Source organism: Scleropages formosus, chromosome 18, assembly GCF_900964775.1.
Source record: "Scleropages formosus chromosome 18, fSclFor1.1, whole genome shotgun sequence".
Classification (NCBI taxonomy): Eukaryota; Metazoa; Chordata; class Actinopteri; order Osteoglossiformes; family Osteoglossidae; genus Scleropages; species Scleropages formosus.
In genome coordinates, this window is record NC_041823.1 from 9,135,667 (window position 1) to 9,151,213 (window position 15,547).

At 41.2% G+C, this 15,547-nt stretch overlaps 1 protein-coding gene across 1 annotated transcript in view; it reads left to right on the top strand.

The window, feature by feature from the left end:
• The first annotated feature begins 967 nt into the window (after positions 1-967).
• Positions 968-15,547, top strand: part of adamts16 (ADAM metallopeptidase with thrombospondin type 1 motif, 16) — a 43,069-nt gene continuing 28,489 nt past the window's right edge. Inside the window, exons 1-5 of the mRNA XM_018762850.2 lie at positions 968-1,070; positions 1,220-1,274; positions 3,453-3,775; positions 11,588-11,840; positions 12,569-12,771. Of these exons, the coding sequence (XP_018618366.2) occupies positions 1,008-1,070; positions 1,220-1,274; positions 3,453-3,775; positions 11,588-11,840; positions 12,569-12,771 (897 nt within the window). The 5' untranslated portion in view covers positions 968-1,007. The remainder of the gene's footprint in view (positions 1,071-1,219; positions 1,275-3,452; positions 3,776-11,587; positions 11,841-12,568; positions 12,772-15,547) is intronic.

Sequence of the window (15,547 nt, forward strand, 5' to 3'; positions counted from 1 at the left end):
AGTAAGAACTGAATACATTGTATTTAATTTAATATCTGCTTAAGGCGACAGACGATGACAGTGTTGAAGTGCAGCATCTCGGCCTCTAGAGGGAGACAGTGAGAGCTTTAAAATTATACAACTGTTTCATATGAACGCGATTTCTTTGCTAAGTGACACGTTTATTCTTTTTCACGCAGTCGTTTTAATAGTGACACATTATTGGTTTAAAATCCAACGAATGGCAGCTTTCTTATTCAATGTAAAGTAACAGGTTCTTGGTGATGTAATTAATTTGCAGTGGTGGGGGTAACCTCATGCATATGTAAATATGTGTCGGTGTTATATTTGAAATGTTACTTAGAGGGCGGAACACACACACACACACGCACACGCACACACACACACACACACACACACACACACACACACACACAGAGAGAGTGAATCCCGTGATCTGATTGGCTGATGAGACTCGTCCATGTGAAAAGCCGGCTACCCAGGAACAGGCAGATGCCATGGTGTGCAGACACTCGCTCTCTCTCTCTCTCTCTCACACACACACACACACAGTTCTCACAGACGCACAGTGACCCGGGACAGTGGGGAGCCGAGACATGAGCGACACTTATCGCGAGTGTGAAGAAGCGACAAAAGCTCTCGGCGCCAAGAGGCTCGAGACTGGAGGCGCGCGCGAGTCGAGTAAACACTAGTAAACACCTCGCTACCGTTTGCAAAGGTGACCGAAGCGATCGTGGGTGCAGGACTAAACAGTTAAAATAATAATAATAATAATAATAATAATACTAAGGGTAATTTCTGGGGAAGCAGGGCCGCCCACACGAGCGGGAGGGCGTTGCGCTCGTCCCTCCGGTGTGGCGGCGCGTGCTGAGGGCGGCTGCGTTGACCGCCCCCCCCCCTCCGCCCCCCGCGGCGCGCGGCTCCAGGGACCCGTCCGCCTTCGGACCCTTCTCTCCGGATCCGGACCCCCGAAGCTCCATGAGACGGACCCCACATTTCTTACAAGCATGTTGTCTGCACTGCAGTGTCTCCTGTTGTTCCATCTCATTTTTATTCTACGTTTTTACTCGGTGAGGACATTTTTTTAATTCCAAAATTTTAACGAATTACTAAATCAGAAATGGGGAATACACGTGATTGCTTGCGACGTTTTAAGTACCGTTGCAGTAAATCGTTTTATTATAATAAGTGTAATAAATAAGTATCTGTGTTTTTACAGAGCGCCGATGAAGTCCCACTGCTGGAACTGCTGGATCTACCGCGGCACAGTACAGGTGAGTACACAGTTACTGTACTACACTGCACTACACTATACACTACACTATACTGCATTTTACCCTGGCGGAACGTCATCAAATTGCCGACAGTAGCGCTCAAATTTTTCGCTTCATTTTTCCCCTTATTTCCAGTTCAACTGACTGATGAAATAATTTGCACAGAAACGCAACTTGATGCCGTGGAAAAGTAGCTCTGGATTATTTGCACAGTAGAAACACCACGAGTGCCCATTTACCGGCTGGTTTCACATCATGGTCCACGTTTTCATCGCAATAACTGCATTTTCGTATGAATTCCTACTTTATGTCATTGCGTATCGCGAGGAAACAGTGGCTCAGAACCTAGCCGTGGAACCTGACGGTTGTTGGTTCGAGTCCCGCTCCCTTCTACAGCTATCGGTTCCTGTGAACAAGGTTACTACCTTTTTAACTGCTGCAGCTGAAAGCACCAAGTTTGATGAATACATCAAATGCTGCCAAGTCGTTATTTATATTATAATAGCTCATCTTTCCACTCTCAATAACTGCCTCAGACTTACAGGGTCGCAGTGGTCCGGAGCCGAAATAATAACAATGATTCTCAACGGGATCACGCCGCAGTTCCGGCGCCTCCCACTAGAGGGAGCGCGCGCACCTGCCGCTGTTTCGCAGAGCGTTTAGAGCCGCAATTTCCATATTTTTTCCCTATTGACTCCTATTGACACATTGAGTCACTGCATCATTGGAATAATCACATCAGATATGACAGGTCACCTGTTTCCCATATTTCTTGCACACATTTCAGTTGTTGCTTATGAATTACTTAAGACTGATACAATAATGGCATGAGCAATAAGTTTAAAAAAAAGTTATAGTTGTCATGACAAATCACCAGTTATATTTTATAATGTTACGCCTGGGCTCTGTTGGTAGCGTTTGTAAAAATAATTTGCAGCTTTTTTATAATCATAAATACGGCTCCATTCATCCGAGGGCCACGAGACTTCATGACGTTCTCCACACTCAGCATCTGAAACACGTGCAATTAGTGATTGATCACAAGTTTCGCTGAACTGGATTGAAATTCAGGTTCGAATCGAATCCATCCAGGTTCGAATCCTGGTCCCACTGCAGTATCCTTGATCAAGGTATTTACCCTAAATTCTTCCAGGAAAAATGATCCTGCTGTATGAATCGGTAAAAATTCGTTAAATAATGGTAAGGAGCTTACAAACCAAGCGCAGTAAGACACCTTGGAGAAAACTCTGAGCTAAAGAAGAAATCATATTAATAACAGTAATCTAAGAATTTCTGAGCGTGCTGTATTTGGACTTTGGCCTTTCTGAGAGTTCGTACAGTCAGTTGTGGGGACGAGCAGCTGGTTTGTCATTTAGGCAACGTTGCGACCCCCCCCCCCCCATCTCCTGCCAGGCCAACACCAGCATCCCTGATGTTTCCCACTTCCCTGTCATCACTCGTAAATTTTGCCACCCAACCCATTGAAAATGTTTATTTTTGTCTCTTCTGAGTGCAGCGGAGACAGGGGGGACACGGGTTTGTTTACACGGAGCCCAGTTCACTTAACTCTGGCCCTATCTCTGTCTTTGCATCCATGTGATTTAAACCGGCTTTGTCACCCGATGTGCCTTCAAAACAAGTGCATTTCTTTGGAAACACATCAAAGGTGACGTTCCTTCTTAAGCTTTAAGTACCGTGGGAAAACGCTCGGAATATTAAAGTACACTTTGACCGCTCCGCTGCAGTTCTTGTTGTGGAACCTACAAACAGCATACAAGTCATTTATAAAAAGCCATCATTTCTCAGCAGCTGTGAATTGGTAAAGCCTTATTCCATTCCTATTAATAAAGTAAAGTTTAAGAGTTAAATAAGCACAGATACTTTTTATACCATTAAAAAGCAGCATATAAAACAATGTTTTTTTAACCTTATGTCTCCCATACTCAGTTGCTTTATTCATGTCCATGTGGCTTCAGAAAGTCAAGGTCAGAAAAATTTTACTTGTACTTCCTGTTATTTTTTGATGGTTATTGCAATACCACCCACTGACAAGAATGTAAACCACATGCCATGTTTGATTTCAGCTTCGAGTAATAAATGCCTCCTTGCCTTCCCAGTAGACATATAATATCTTTTCTCAGGCATAGTGTTTGACATGGTCTGTCCCGTTCTCCACAGAGTATGAAATTGTAGCTCCATATGAGGTGGATCCTCAGGGGCAGTACATCTCGCATGCGGTCGCCCACCATCACCGGAGGAAACGGTCAACGATTGATCCCAATGGGCCGGTCCACTTCAAAGTGCATGGCCTGGGACAGGACTTTCACTTGGAACTGCAACCCTCAAGTGGTCTGTTAGCGCCTGGGTTTATGATCCAGACCCTGGGACGTAATGGCACTAAAAGCGTACAGGTCTATCGGGAGGACGACCGCTGCTTTTACCAGGGGTCACTGAGGTCAAGCGCTGACTCCCTGGTGGCGTTGGCAACATGCGCAGGAATGGTGAGTACAGTGTGCTGCAAGCACGTGCTTCACTCGCACGCCGGAGAAGTGAGCCGCCACTGTTTATGTTCATCCTTATGGATTCCTTAAATGCAAACTAAATACTCCCTTAATAGTCTTTTCTTCTTTATGTCTTGGGACTATCAGGTGCAGGGTTTATTGACCTGAACTATGGACCTACTCTTACACGCATAATGCATTTTTAAGATAATCCAAGAAATGGATCTCAGTTCTTTTTTTTTGTTTTTTTAAGAAGCATTTATGAAGTAATTCATAAAAATGTATTGTGCTCTTTAACTGAGAAAAGTGAAGGGTTTACCATATACCCCAGCCTGTGCATGCTGACAAGCTGGATGGATCATATGGCTCTTAAGTGGTACAATGCTCAGTAAAAGGTGGTCATCTCAGTAGTTTAAGGGTATTTCTGCATCACCCTTTACGTATATTTTAGTTGGGATTGTGCAATGATTAGAGGATGGTACAGGAATGTAAAGCATGGACATACTTGGTAAAGTTGAAGAACAATAGTTGTTCTGCAGAAGTTTGAAGGAATAAGCCTGTGGAAGGTTATAGCTGTGAAAGACGGAAGGTGGTAGAAGGTAGTAGTAGAAGTAGAAGATAGTTGTAGCCTGGTCCAGGAGGGAGGTCTAGCAGATATTATTGTTATTACACATCTACCCATTATCAATAACTGCTTGTCCAGTGTGGGGTCGTGGTGATCCAGAGTCTGTCCTGGAAGCTTAGGGTGTGAGGCAGGGTACACTCTGCATGGGATTCCAGTCCCTCACGGGGTAACCGTACACACATTCAATCAGACACACGTACAGTACAAGCAATTTAGAGTCTGAAACGTGTGTCTTTGGACTGTAGGAAGAAACTGACATGAGCACAGAGAGAACACGCAAAGTCCACTCAGACTGAGCCAGTTTCAAACCCACGTCCAAAACTACAGCCTGAGAACTGTGAGGTCTCAGTACCTGCTGCACCACCAGGTCACCCACAGTTACAGCTGAGAGTGTGTAGGTTAGGACTGCTGCAAATTTGCAAATCTGAATCGGTCGCAAAGTTGAATCCCACCTCCAGCTGTAGTTCCCTTAAGCAACGTATTTAGCCTAAACTGCTCCGGTAAATATCCAGGCTGTATTATAAATGGGTAAATAATTGTTGTTAACTTAGCGTTGTAAGTTGCTTTGGAGAAAAGTCAGATAAATGTAAATGTGTTGCTCTTGGTGTTGAGCCACAGCAGACAGAAGCATTCAGATTTTGATGAGTCTTTACCAGATTCCAAAGGCACTGCGAAAGAAAGAGCTTTGTCCTGTTTTGTCGGTTAGAAGGAAATGTCACAAAAATGGGTTATATTTCCACGATGCTTCTCTCCAAAGCAATTTAAAGTGTTAAGGTATTTATAGTTATTTACCCCATTTATACAGCTGGCAATTATTTTTTTTTAAGTGGAGTAATTTTTTTAGGGCAACTACCATGTTCGAGTGGGAATCAAACCTCGGATTTTTGCGTCCGAAGGGAGTAGCTCTAACCACTACTCTACCAGCTGTCCGTCTTACAGACCTTAACACATGGCATCTCACAGCTGTGGTGTTCAGTGACATGCTCTCATTCCTCCATCTTCATCAACAGATGGACTAGTGCACGTGTGGTGGCACTGCAAGGAAGTCGCCCACTCCGAATGCCTGCTTTCACCCATACAGACTGGTGGATCAGCAATGAGCGGGGCCATATTTTCCTCACTATGCCTGGGTCAGCTCAATCCGGTGCAAAACATGATAAATGCAATTACCTTATGTAATTAATGCAGTATGGCACTCGAATGTCCAACATGTACGACATATCAGTGTCTCAAATGATCATCGTGATGCTGTAATGCTGCACTTCGACCCTGCCAGGAGCCATGCCTTCCAGCTTCACGATGTTCCAACGCACAGAGCATTTATGTCAGCGAAGATCTCTAGAGTAGTTACTCATCTTCACGACTCTTTCAGCTGCTACTTTTCAGCCCTGCACAGCACTGATGGAAATGTCAGTAGTGGCGCCAATGACAATAGTTTCCGCCTCTGTGAAAAGGGTGTGAATGGAGCGGAAGACTGAATCAGGGACTCGTGGAGCAGAGATTTTCTTGACTCCGTGCCATTGCTCGATTCCGTGCCACATCCTATACAAATCATCTTGGCTGCCCTCCATGATAATAATGGAATGTTGAAAGTTTACTCTGGGATTGCTGATTTTAGCGATGTGACATGCCGTTGAAGTAATAGGAGGAACAATCTGGCTACTGAGGTTTTCCATGACAATATTTCATGATAAAATAAAGTTAAGGCAGCCTTGCTTAGTCTTGGTCAATTGTTAGTGCTTGCCCCTCAAGAACAAAGGTTTCGCTGTTAGAAATATGAATTATGGGATGATTAGCAATTTCGAGCAGTCCATTCAAACAATAAAATAGCAATGTCTACCAATGGGTCTTTGCCGCTGTCCTGGAACCATGTACAACAAGGCTATTGACAGCATAGTGTGCACAGCAGACACACCGACATACTCAGGGATCTTGTCCTGGATGTATTTTTACAGTTACACTTAGTTTTCTCCTACATAAGTTTTGCTTAATTGCGGTGCCTTAAAGGGAGGGTAGAAAACATTTCAAATTAGTAGGATTCACCCAGCCAGTAGCCTGGAGTACCCTTGAGCATGGTATTCCACTGAATTGCTCTGCTAAACATTACCCACTTATTTGGGAAAATGTTGGTTGCTTAGTGTGTGTGATATATATAATATATATAAATAAATATATACATATATATACTGCATATATTACAATTTTTTTTATTATTTCTTAAGCCTTCTTGAACAAAGTTGTCAGTTAAATGTTAGTTATTAATATAATATGCCCATTAAAACAATGCTTAGTGGTTTTTATTGTATGAAATTGTGACAAATTGTACAGGCTGACTTTGCAGGCCAGTTATTTCATAAGGCCATAAGGTCGACATTTAATGCTACGTTGAGATTTGTGAGAAAATAAATCGTGCCACATATTTTGTAATTTGGTTAGGAGGGGAATGCATCACATATGTTTTGCTGTAATTCATTGGATGGTCTTTTTGTATTCGTAGACTTTTTTTGGAGAAATGTGTTACTCCTTATCATGACTCCTGGATGGTTCTGAGTTACCCTAAGTAAGGAGTTGTAAAAACAGCATATCACATGCTTTTTAATCCGCCTGAAGTTAAATTTCCTTCCATTAACACGTCCTCTGCTCAAGTCAGGATACGTCTGGCCTCTCATGCAGAGCCCTGGAACTGCGTCCAGTTGTTTCAGGTAGTATTTCATCCAGTCTACTAAGATTTTATGGCTGCTATTCACACTTCATTGAATATAGAACAAGTAATTTGATTACTTTGGATATTTAAAAGACCACTTGTGTGAGCAGTCATTTTAAATTAGTTCTTCACTGGGAGGAACTAATCCTGTGGTGAGTGTCAGTTGTTACTGCAGGAAATATTATAATATCGACATGCCCAGTAGCTTGGCAGTGACAAATACGCTTGATCGCTAACGCAAGATATAATGCCATGTTTCCTTGCAAAACGTGCGAAGACAAGAGTTTCCCAACACCTGTCACTGAAGGCCAGACGAAGACAGGTTATGCCCCATCCTCCAGTAATGGTTTGGACACCTAGTTTTTAGTGTGTTAATAACCCCTCCATTTACATCACATTTACATTTAGTCATTTAGCACATACATTTCTCCAAATGACTTACAGTGTCATGATACCTACAGTTCTTTAACCATGTATACAGCTGGGTAATATTTACTGTGGAAATTTTGGTAAGTACTTTACTCATAGGTACTGCGCTAGGAGGTAGGATTTGAACCTGGTACCTTTAAGCTCGGAGTTATTACAGTATCAATCGAGTTATTGCATTATTATGATTATCGTGTGGTGCCATAGCTGGCTGCAGTTTGACGAGTTCATGTTGAAATTTTTTGCATTTTCCTGTATTTTATTCCTTTACTGTGTTCCCACAAAGTAATGCAGAGAGACAAAAGGTGTCACTTGAACAACCTGGAGGTGGAACAAGGACTCCATTGCCGACCCCGATGAGAGACACACTTAGCGCTCTGTGCCAAAGGCCCGATTCCCCAGCACAGTGAACTAATGAAGTTCTTATCTTGGCTCCAACGAGATGACGTTATCGTCTGCGAAGGTCTCGCGTACACAATGAGTCCCTCCGCTCATGCAGGGTATGAGCTGCATGTAAGAGGAAACCACCTGTTCTTAAGCTCGGTATGTCCAAGTCCCTGGGACGCCACCTAGTAGTTACTGCAGGGCTGCTAGCTGTCATCGGGGGGACTCCTCGTTCGCACGGACAGGGCAAACACACTCCAAACTTCTCGTATCCCACTACCAGAGTTCCTAGAGGTAAGGCTAATGCTTACAGCAATGCCAGTAAAGAGGGGACAAATGAAAGCTGGAAACTGCAGCGCAACAAACGCACTCACATGGTTTTCCACGCAAGACACACAAGCCAACTTCTTGGGCTGAGTCACGTCTGAGATATAAGGGTGGAGGTTTCATCTGTTATGTTGACCTTATTTATTAGGCACTTTGGGAGCATTTCCCTTTATATCTTGATTGTATAATATGAGCAGATATGCCTCTGATCTCCGGCGCCGTTCTGACTCGTGTCCACCTAAAATGACAAGCCGTCCTTTAAGAAATGTTCTCGTTTCAGTCACGTTAAAACAAAATAAATGTAATGTATGGCACTGCTGTTGTGGCTATTTCAGGGATTATGGGTCTGACAGTTGGCAGATGAAAACATGCAACAGCAGTCACTGGTTAAGCCCTCAGCCCAGTCACAAGGGTCCAATATAAGTTTATGACAAAATTCAGAATTGGGTTTCGTTTACACAGCATTTGTTGTTCAATATTCTGTTGCTGCATGGAAATGATTTTATTGATAGGCCAGCTCAATTCAAAATCCTTACTTATTTGTAATACTCCTGTTACTTCACGGTATTACTAAGGTTATTATGAACGCGTATCATAATGTAGAGGTCAGATTGTTTCCAGTAGCAAATACAGTAGTGTGCAAAAGTCTTACTTAGATGTTTCACAAAAGTATTTGTTTTAGACAGTTATTTAATGTCTTCTGCATTAGTGTCAATGGGAAAGAGCATATTTTAGATTTCCAAGCATTCCTTTTGCAAAAAGTTACAGTATTACAATAAGGCTTTTGTATGTTGTTAAAGAAAGAAAGTATATACACACACACACACTGTCTGAAACCACTCATCCCAAGTGGGGTCGCGGCAAACCGGAGCCTAACCGGGCAACACAGGGCGCAAGGCTGGAAGGGGAGGGGACACACCCAGGACGGGACGCCAGTCCATCACAAGGCACCCCACGCAGGACTCGAACCCCAGACCCCCCAGAGAGCAGGACCCGACCAAGCCCGCCACGACCCCGCTCGGGATAAGCGGTTGTTGACGATGGGTGCCTACTAAGCTTTGTAGGAAGTTTATCAGTTAAAAGCATTATTTCTGGAAGCTTTCTCACTTTACAGCATTTTTCCCCAAGTGCCTAAAATTTTGCACAGAACTGTATATCCCATGATGCAGTTGGCCAGGCTCAGACAGCCGCTTTCACCTGTGGTGCACAGAATGTGAAATATTGGCACGGCACCCCCTTAGGTGCCGTAGCGTTGCTGCAACGTTCCATAACAGGAAATTTCAGTTGTAGGCAACATGCAGTACACACCATTTGCCCTCTGCCCTGATAGTGGTCTTATACACAGCTTCCAGGTTCAGGGGCAGATTCGTTGAATTTGGAGAACATACAGTAATTGTACTGTTATTGATTCATTCAGCTCTCACTCTTTTTTCCAAAACAACTTACAATGCTAGAGTTTGTATACTAAGATTCTTACAATAACTTACCTGTTTATACAGCTGGGTAATTTATACTGGCGCACTTTAGGGTAAATACCTTGCACAAAGAGTACGACAGCGTGAGGTGGGTTTCAAACCTTGGTTCTTCAAGTGCAAGGCAAACCACTACAATACCTGCTGTTATCACAGGAGTGCTCTTCATCTTTGAATGCACTATACAACGCATGACTTTAATAAATAAGAAATAATTCTTATCATTTTTATTTGTAATTATTGGAAGAGCATTTTAAAAAAAAATTGACTTTGAGCTTGTACTAAATACCATTTTTCATTTATGATGAATTGTCAAATATCTCTGCTTTTTTATTTGTTTTGGAGAAAATCCCTTTTGTTTCTCTTTAGACTTGATCACGGAGAACGTTATGGCTATCGTAGATATTTAACTCTGACACACAGGGTGTAACAGATGGTGCGGGAGAAAACGAAGACACACACCAGGTCTTAAGTAATTACATATGCAGACCGATGCTGATCCAAGACTAGATGTCAGAAAATTTCTTGCAGTTATGCAGCTCACCTCTTGGTACTTTTTAAGTCTTTGAACCCTAAATTCTATGAGTGATGAAACATGATTTATTTGAGACCTATATTTTCTATGATGCTTTGATGGATAAGCTCCATGTGAAGAAAATCCTCAAGGTTCTCAGAAAAGGCGCAGAGAAATTTGGTGTTTGTGATGCATATGTGGTAACTAAACAGTTGTGGGTTTACTTGGGATTGCCAGGATGCTGCTGTCTGTAAGATTTAAGTTTCATTTACTGACTTCAGTGTTTATAGGTGACAGCTGTAACTAATTTCAAAACTGTAGCAGTGATTTATATGCTTGCTAACTGTATCCATTATGCAAATAATGAATTAGGAGGTTTGAATTTTTTTTTTTTTGTCTTGAAAAAAGTTAGAAAAGAATGATTTAGTGTGGAAGAGTGGATTTCGTATTACCGTGGTTACACCACACACCACACATCAGAAATGAGTCTTGCACTATGTGCTGTGCCTTTAATTATTGCCTAGTTAACAGGTTCCAGTAAGGAACAATGCTGTGAGAGCACTGGAGTTATCTGTCTGGGGACGTGATGCTTTTGTTTTGTGGGAAAGACATAGTTCCCACCCATGCAGCAGACACTGCAGGAACTTTCCCATGACTTCTTGTGCTTTGTTATAGTTCAGTTATTCTGGATTATGTGCAGCATCGATATGCACTTTCGGTCGCATGCCGTCTGCAAAAATAAACACTGTTCACAGCAATGCTGTTCAAGTGCTGCATATGAATGTCAGCATGTACTCGCCATTTCTTTTAAATCTATCCTTTCAGGTTTTCTCTCTATTGCTTTTATTTAAATTCATTAGAGGGTAACAGTGGGTAGTGCTGGTGCCTCATAGCTCCTGGACTTATTTCTTCCTGTGTTTGCATGGGTTTCCTCCAAATATGTGCTTCAGATGTTTTAGCAACTTGGACTTTCTGTGTGTGTGTGTGTGTGTGTGTGTGTGTGTGTGTGTGTGTGTGTGTGTATGTTGTGTGTCAATACCCCGTGATGAACTGACCTCCCGCCCAGGGTGTACCCCACCTGACATTCTTTGTTTCCAGGAAAGGCTCCAGATCACCTTGACCCTTCATTGAGAAAGTGGTTACAGATAATGCATGGAATATTCATTGCTTTCTTTTTTTTTTTAGTTTCAAGTTGGTTATATTCTATAAATTCCCTCAAAAGCACTTTTCTCTAAGAATAATAGAGTGTACTGTATATTAATGAGGTGTACATCAGAGCTCATTAAGACCTGATTAATTACATAACAAAGCAAGTTAAAGAAAGCAATATGGATTTAATATACGTTTGTTTTTTCTCTAGTCAGGTTTGATCAGAACGCAAGATGCTGACTACTTCTTGAAGCCTCTACCTGAAGACCTAGTATTAAGACAGAACCTCACTGTACCCACTGGTCACCATCCACACATCCTCTGCAAGAGGTCCACTGATACGCACAGAGATTTGGATCACAGCAAGGTCACCAGGGAAGATGGACATCAGCAGCATCATCACCATGGCGACTACAAACACGGCCAGTGGCAGAAACAGCACTACTGTGGAAGACGGAAGAAATGTATGTAAGGAAATTCTCCTTAAGCATACAACTATTTTTGTGACTAATGCAATGTTTTATCATACAGTTTATCATACAGTGTGTTTTATATTGTGAAATCTTGCCATACTTGTTATGTTTCATTTGATGTCCATATAACATTTATAGATTGAAGGCTAAATTTATAAAAAAAATCTGTCTTGTATATATCTTAACTTATATACTATATGACTATCGTATTTTTAAGGTAGAATCTCGAACACGCTAACATAGTTTGATTTTGTGTATTAATGTAATTATGACTGGACAGTACTGTTTTGGGTACTTCAAAGATGCATACAATCTGCACACTGATGTCATAACTGTGGCTAGCAAAACAAGAGGACTATTTTCATTTTAGCTGGATTGCATCACCTTACATGTTTTGATATGCCGAGTCCCCCTGTTTAAGTGCAAGTTGGTGTTGTAAGTAAACATGCAAGTTCATCTGAACTGAATTACAGGCCAGGTGAAAGGTAATAATCTGGCCTTATCAAAGAGCTGACAAAACAAGGGTTAGGGAGCGCTGAGGGTCACAGAGGAATATGATAAATCTTAGAAACAAAACTATAACTTAGGTGGAGATAATTACATTTCTATTATTGTTTTAGTGTTATTATTATTGTATTTGAATTGTTTTTCATTTCCAGTTTTCTTTGTTAATGTTTAAAAAACATTTTTCTAATACAAATTTCTGTTTTACCGAACAGACATGCCTAAACCTCCAGAAGAAAACATCTATATATTCCCGGATGAGTATAACTACATGTTACGGAGTAAGAGAGCAGTTATGTTCAAGGATCAGGCGCATCAGAAGCTCAATGTAGAAACACTGGTGGTAGTGGACAGGAAGATGATTGAGAATCATGGACATGATAACATTACCACCTATGTGTTGACAATACTCAATATGGTAAGTTCTTATTGCGTTACCCTCTTTTATTTGAGCAATATTTTATAACTAAGTCAGTTCTTGCACCTATATATACAGTGCCTTAAAAAACAGACACCATCCCTATAGTGAAGTACGGTGGTGGTAGCATCATGCTCTGGGGCTGATCTTCAACAACAGGAATTACATTTACATTTGCATATACATTCATTCATTTAGCAGATGCTTTTCTCCAAAACAACATACATCTCACAGAAAAATACGAGTGCATTACATAAGCAGGAAGGGAGACCTGGATGCAGACACGTTATTCTAACGCACAGTTAATTTGTTATTTTCCACCATATGAAACAATGTACATCACACGAGTAGTTGCAAAAGGTTTATTACAATAATCGACAATTCTTTTTTTTTTTTTTTTTTTGACATTTACATCACATGAGTAGTTGCATGAAAGTTTATCCGTTATTCAGCAGTTATGATCTTAAAGTTATAGAGCATGAACATTTAGATATTAACATGTACTCAAGAGATCATGGGAGAAGTGAGTCCGGAAGAGGTGAGTTTGAAGACATTTCTGAAATGCTGGGAGAGAGAGAATTAGGTAACAAGATAAAGTATAAGAGTAAACTCCAAGGAAGTTCTTCCAGAAAAGAAAAGAGCAGAACAGTGATGCCAAGGCAAAACTGAAATGACACAAAAACAGAAAAAGATGAATGTCTTACAGTGCACCAATCAAGACCCTGATCATAATCCTATGTGTTATGGGATTTTCTAATTCCATCTGTGACACAACATATTTCTTTTGTCTTAAAAATATTCTTAAATGAAACAAAACAGGGGGGCGCGGTGGTGCGGTGGCGCGGTGGGTTGGACCGGGTCCTGCTCTCTAGTGGGTCTGGGGTTCGAGTCCCACTTGGGGTGCCTTGTGATGGACTGGTGTCCCGTCCTGGGTGTGTCCCCTCCTCCTCTGCCCTTACGCTCTGTGTTGCCGGGTTAGGCTCCGGTTCCCTGTGAGCCCATATGGGACAAGTGGTTCAGAAAGTGCGTGTGTGTGTGTGTGTGAAACAAAACAGTATTGACATTATTGATCTGAACACTTTTGCAAGGCGTTATATTCTGTACCACTCTCACGTGGAGTGTGAATGAGTCTGATTTGCTTCTATTAAGGAAAATACATTTCACGCACTGCCACTTGTCTTGACTGTGGAGTGTATTTTTTAAGCCCTCCGTAAACAAATGATGGGAAATCCATCCACTACTTTTAAAAGAAGTGCTTCACTGACCAGATGAAAACACCATACGAGATGAGTAAGAACAATAATATGAGATTACAGGGATCAACCTTTCTAGAAATGTGTCCCCCCAAAAATATGCTTTGAAAGCCATCCACCCTAGGGGCACCCAAAGTGTGCTCATGGATCACTTGACATGTCAGCCCTATCAGAGATGATCTCTTAGCTGAGTAGGGTTCTCAACAGTATAGTCATTTAAATGTCAGAAAAGGCAAAACATACAGAATGGAGGAACTCTCAAGGGTGTATCATTTGTGTGCTGCCTTTGTGTAACATGAGGCACATCATTGTGAGTTCAAGTGCCATTTGGATTAAGAGTCTCGCTGGGCATACAGACTATAGAACAAAGTAAGTGCATGTCTGTTAGTGCTGTATTTTGAGTATTTAAAGATAAACATAAAGTTAGACAAGTGAATGTGACCCACAATTCTTAAAGACCCTTGAAAGTGCCTGGAAGAAATAAACCTCAGTTTCAAATAGTTCCTTGTGCAGTATTTGAGGGTGAAGAACCCAGAAAAATAAAGATGTGGACAACAAACAACTGCCGCAGAAAGTCAAAGAAATAATAAAACTCTGAGCTACTTTGTGTGGTTTGAGTTCAACAAGTTTGCCATTTTCCAAGCAAACTAAATGCTGTAATTGTTACCAGATTTTAATGTAATTAAATATGTACAAAAGGTAAATAATTTCTTACTAATTGACCTTACTAATATTGCCATTGTGCTGACTTAAACTGTAATGATGGAAACTATTATTGCATGCTTTTTGTATTCTTTGAATAGATATTCTTGTATCAAACACTCTGCAGTGTTACAAAACCCTGAGAATAGTGCAGATGAGGTTACAGGTAAATTGTGTGTTTGTGTGTGTGTGTGTCTTGTATTTTTTGACTGCATATCAAGAATGCAAATTGTAAAAAATAGCAACTTTAGGGGTCACAAGCAGGTCCTGAGAAAGTTAACGGTGGTCCAAAGGCAGCAAGTAAAATAAAATGGAGTCATAAATCAAGGTGTTCGAGGGGTCACTCTTATAAACCTTACACTGTTAAAGAGGTGCTTCTAAAACCTGCTGTTGGAAACTGAAACCAAGCTGGTATCGCACCAGTTCGGAAAGAAAAAAAAAAACTGTGGAAATTTTGCCAAATCTATAAAATATATTTTAAAATGTTTTCCAGTCAATTCTGCAGAAGATGGAAGTAAAGAATACTTTCTGTTATTCAACTGTGTTCAAACCCCATTATTGCATGCCATTTAGCTGTTTATCCTTTCTTCGTGTTCTTCTGTCACCTGTTGTTCCCACACTTCATTTGAAATGAAGTCATTACCTCTAACGCAGTTCATATTTAGAGGTGTCCAGTCTGACTTCTCTTTAAGTGGCATGTAACCTGTATTTTGTACTGCATACGTACATATGTAACTCTGAATTTGATTGTCTTTGATATTTTGAAATGACTATATTTTGGAAATCGACAAGGCCCTTCCAAGTAACAACAACATAACCAA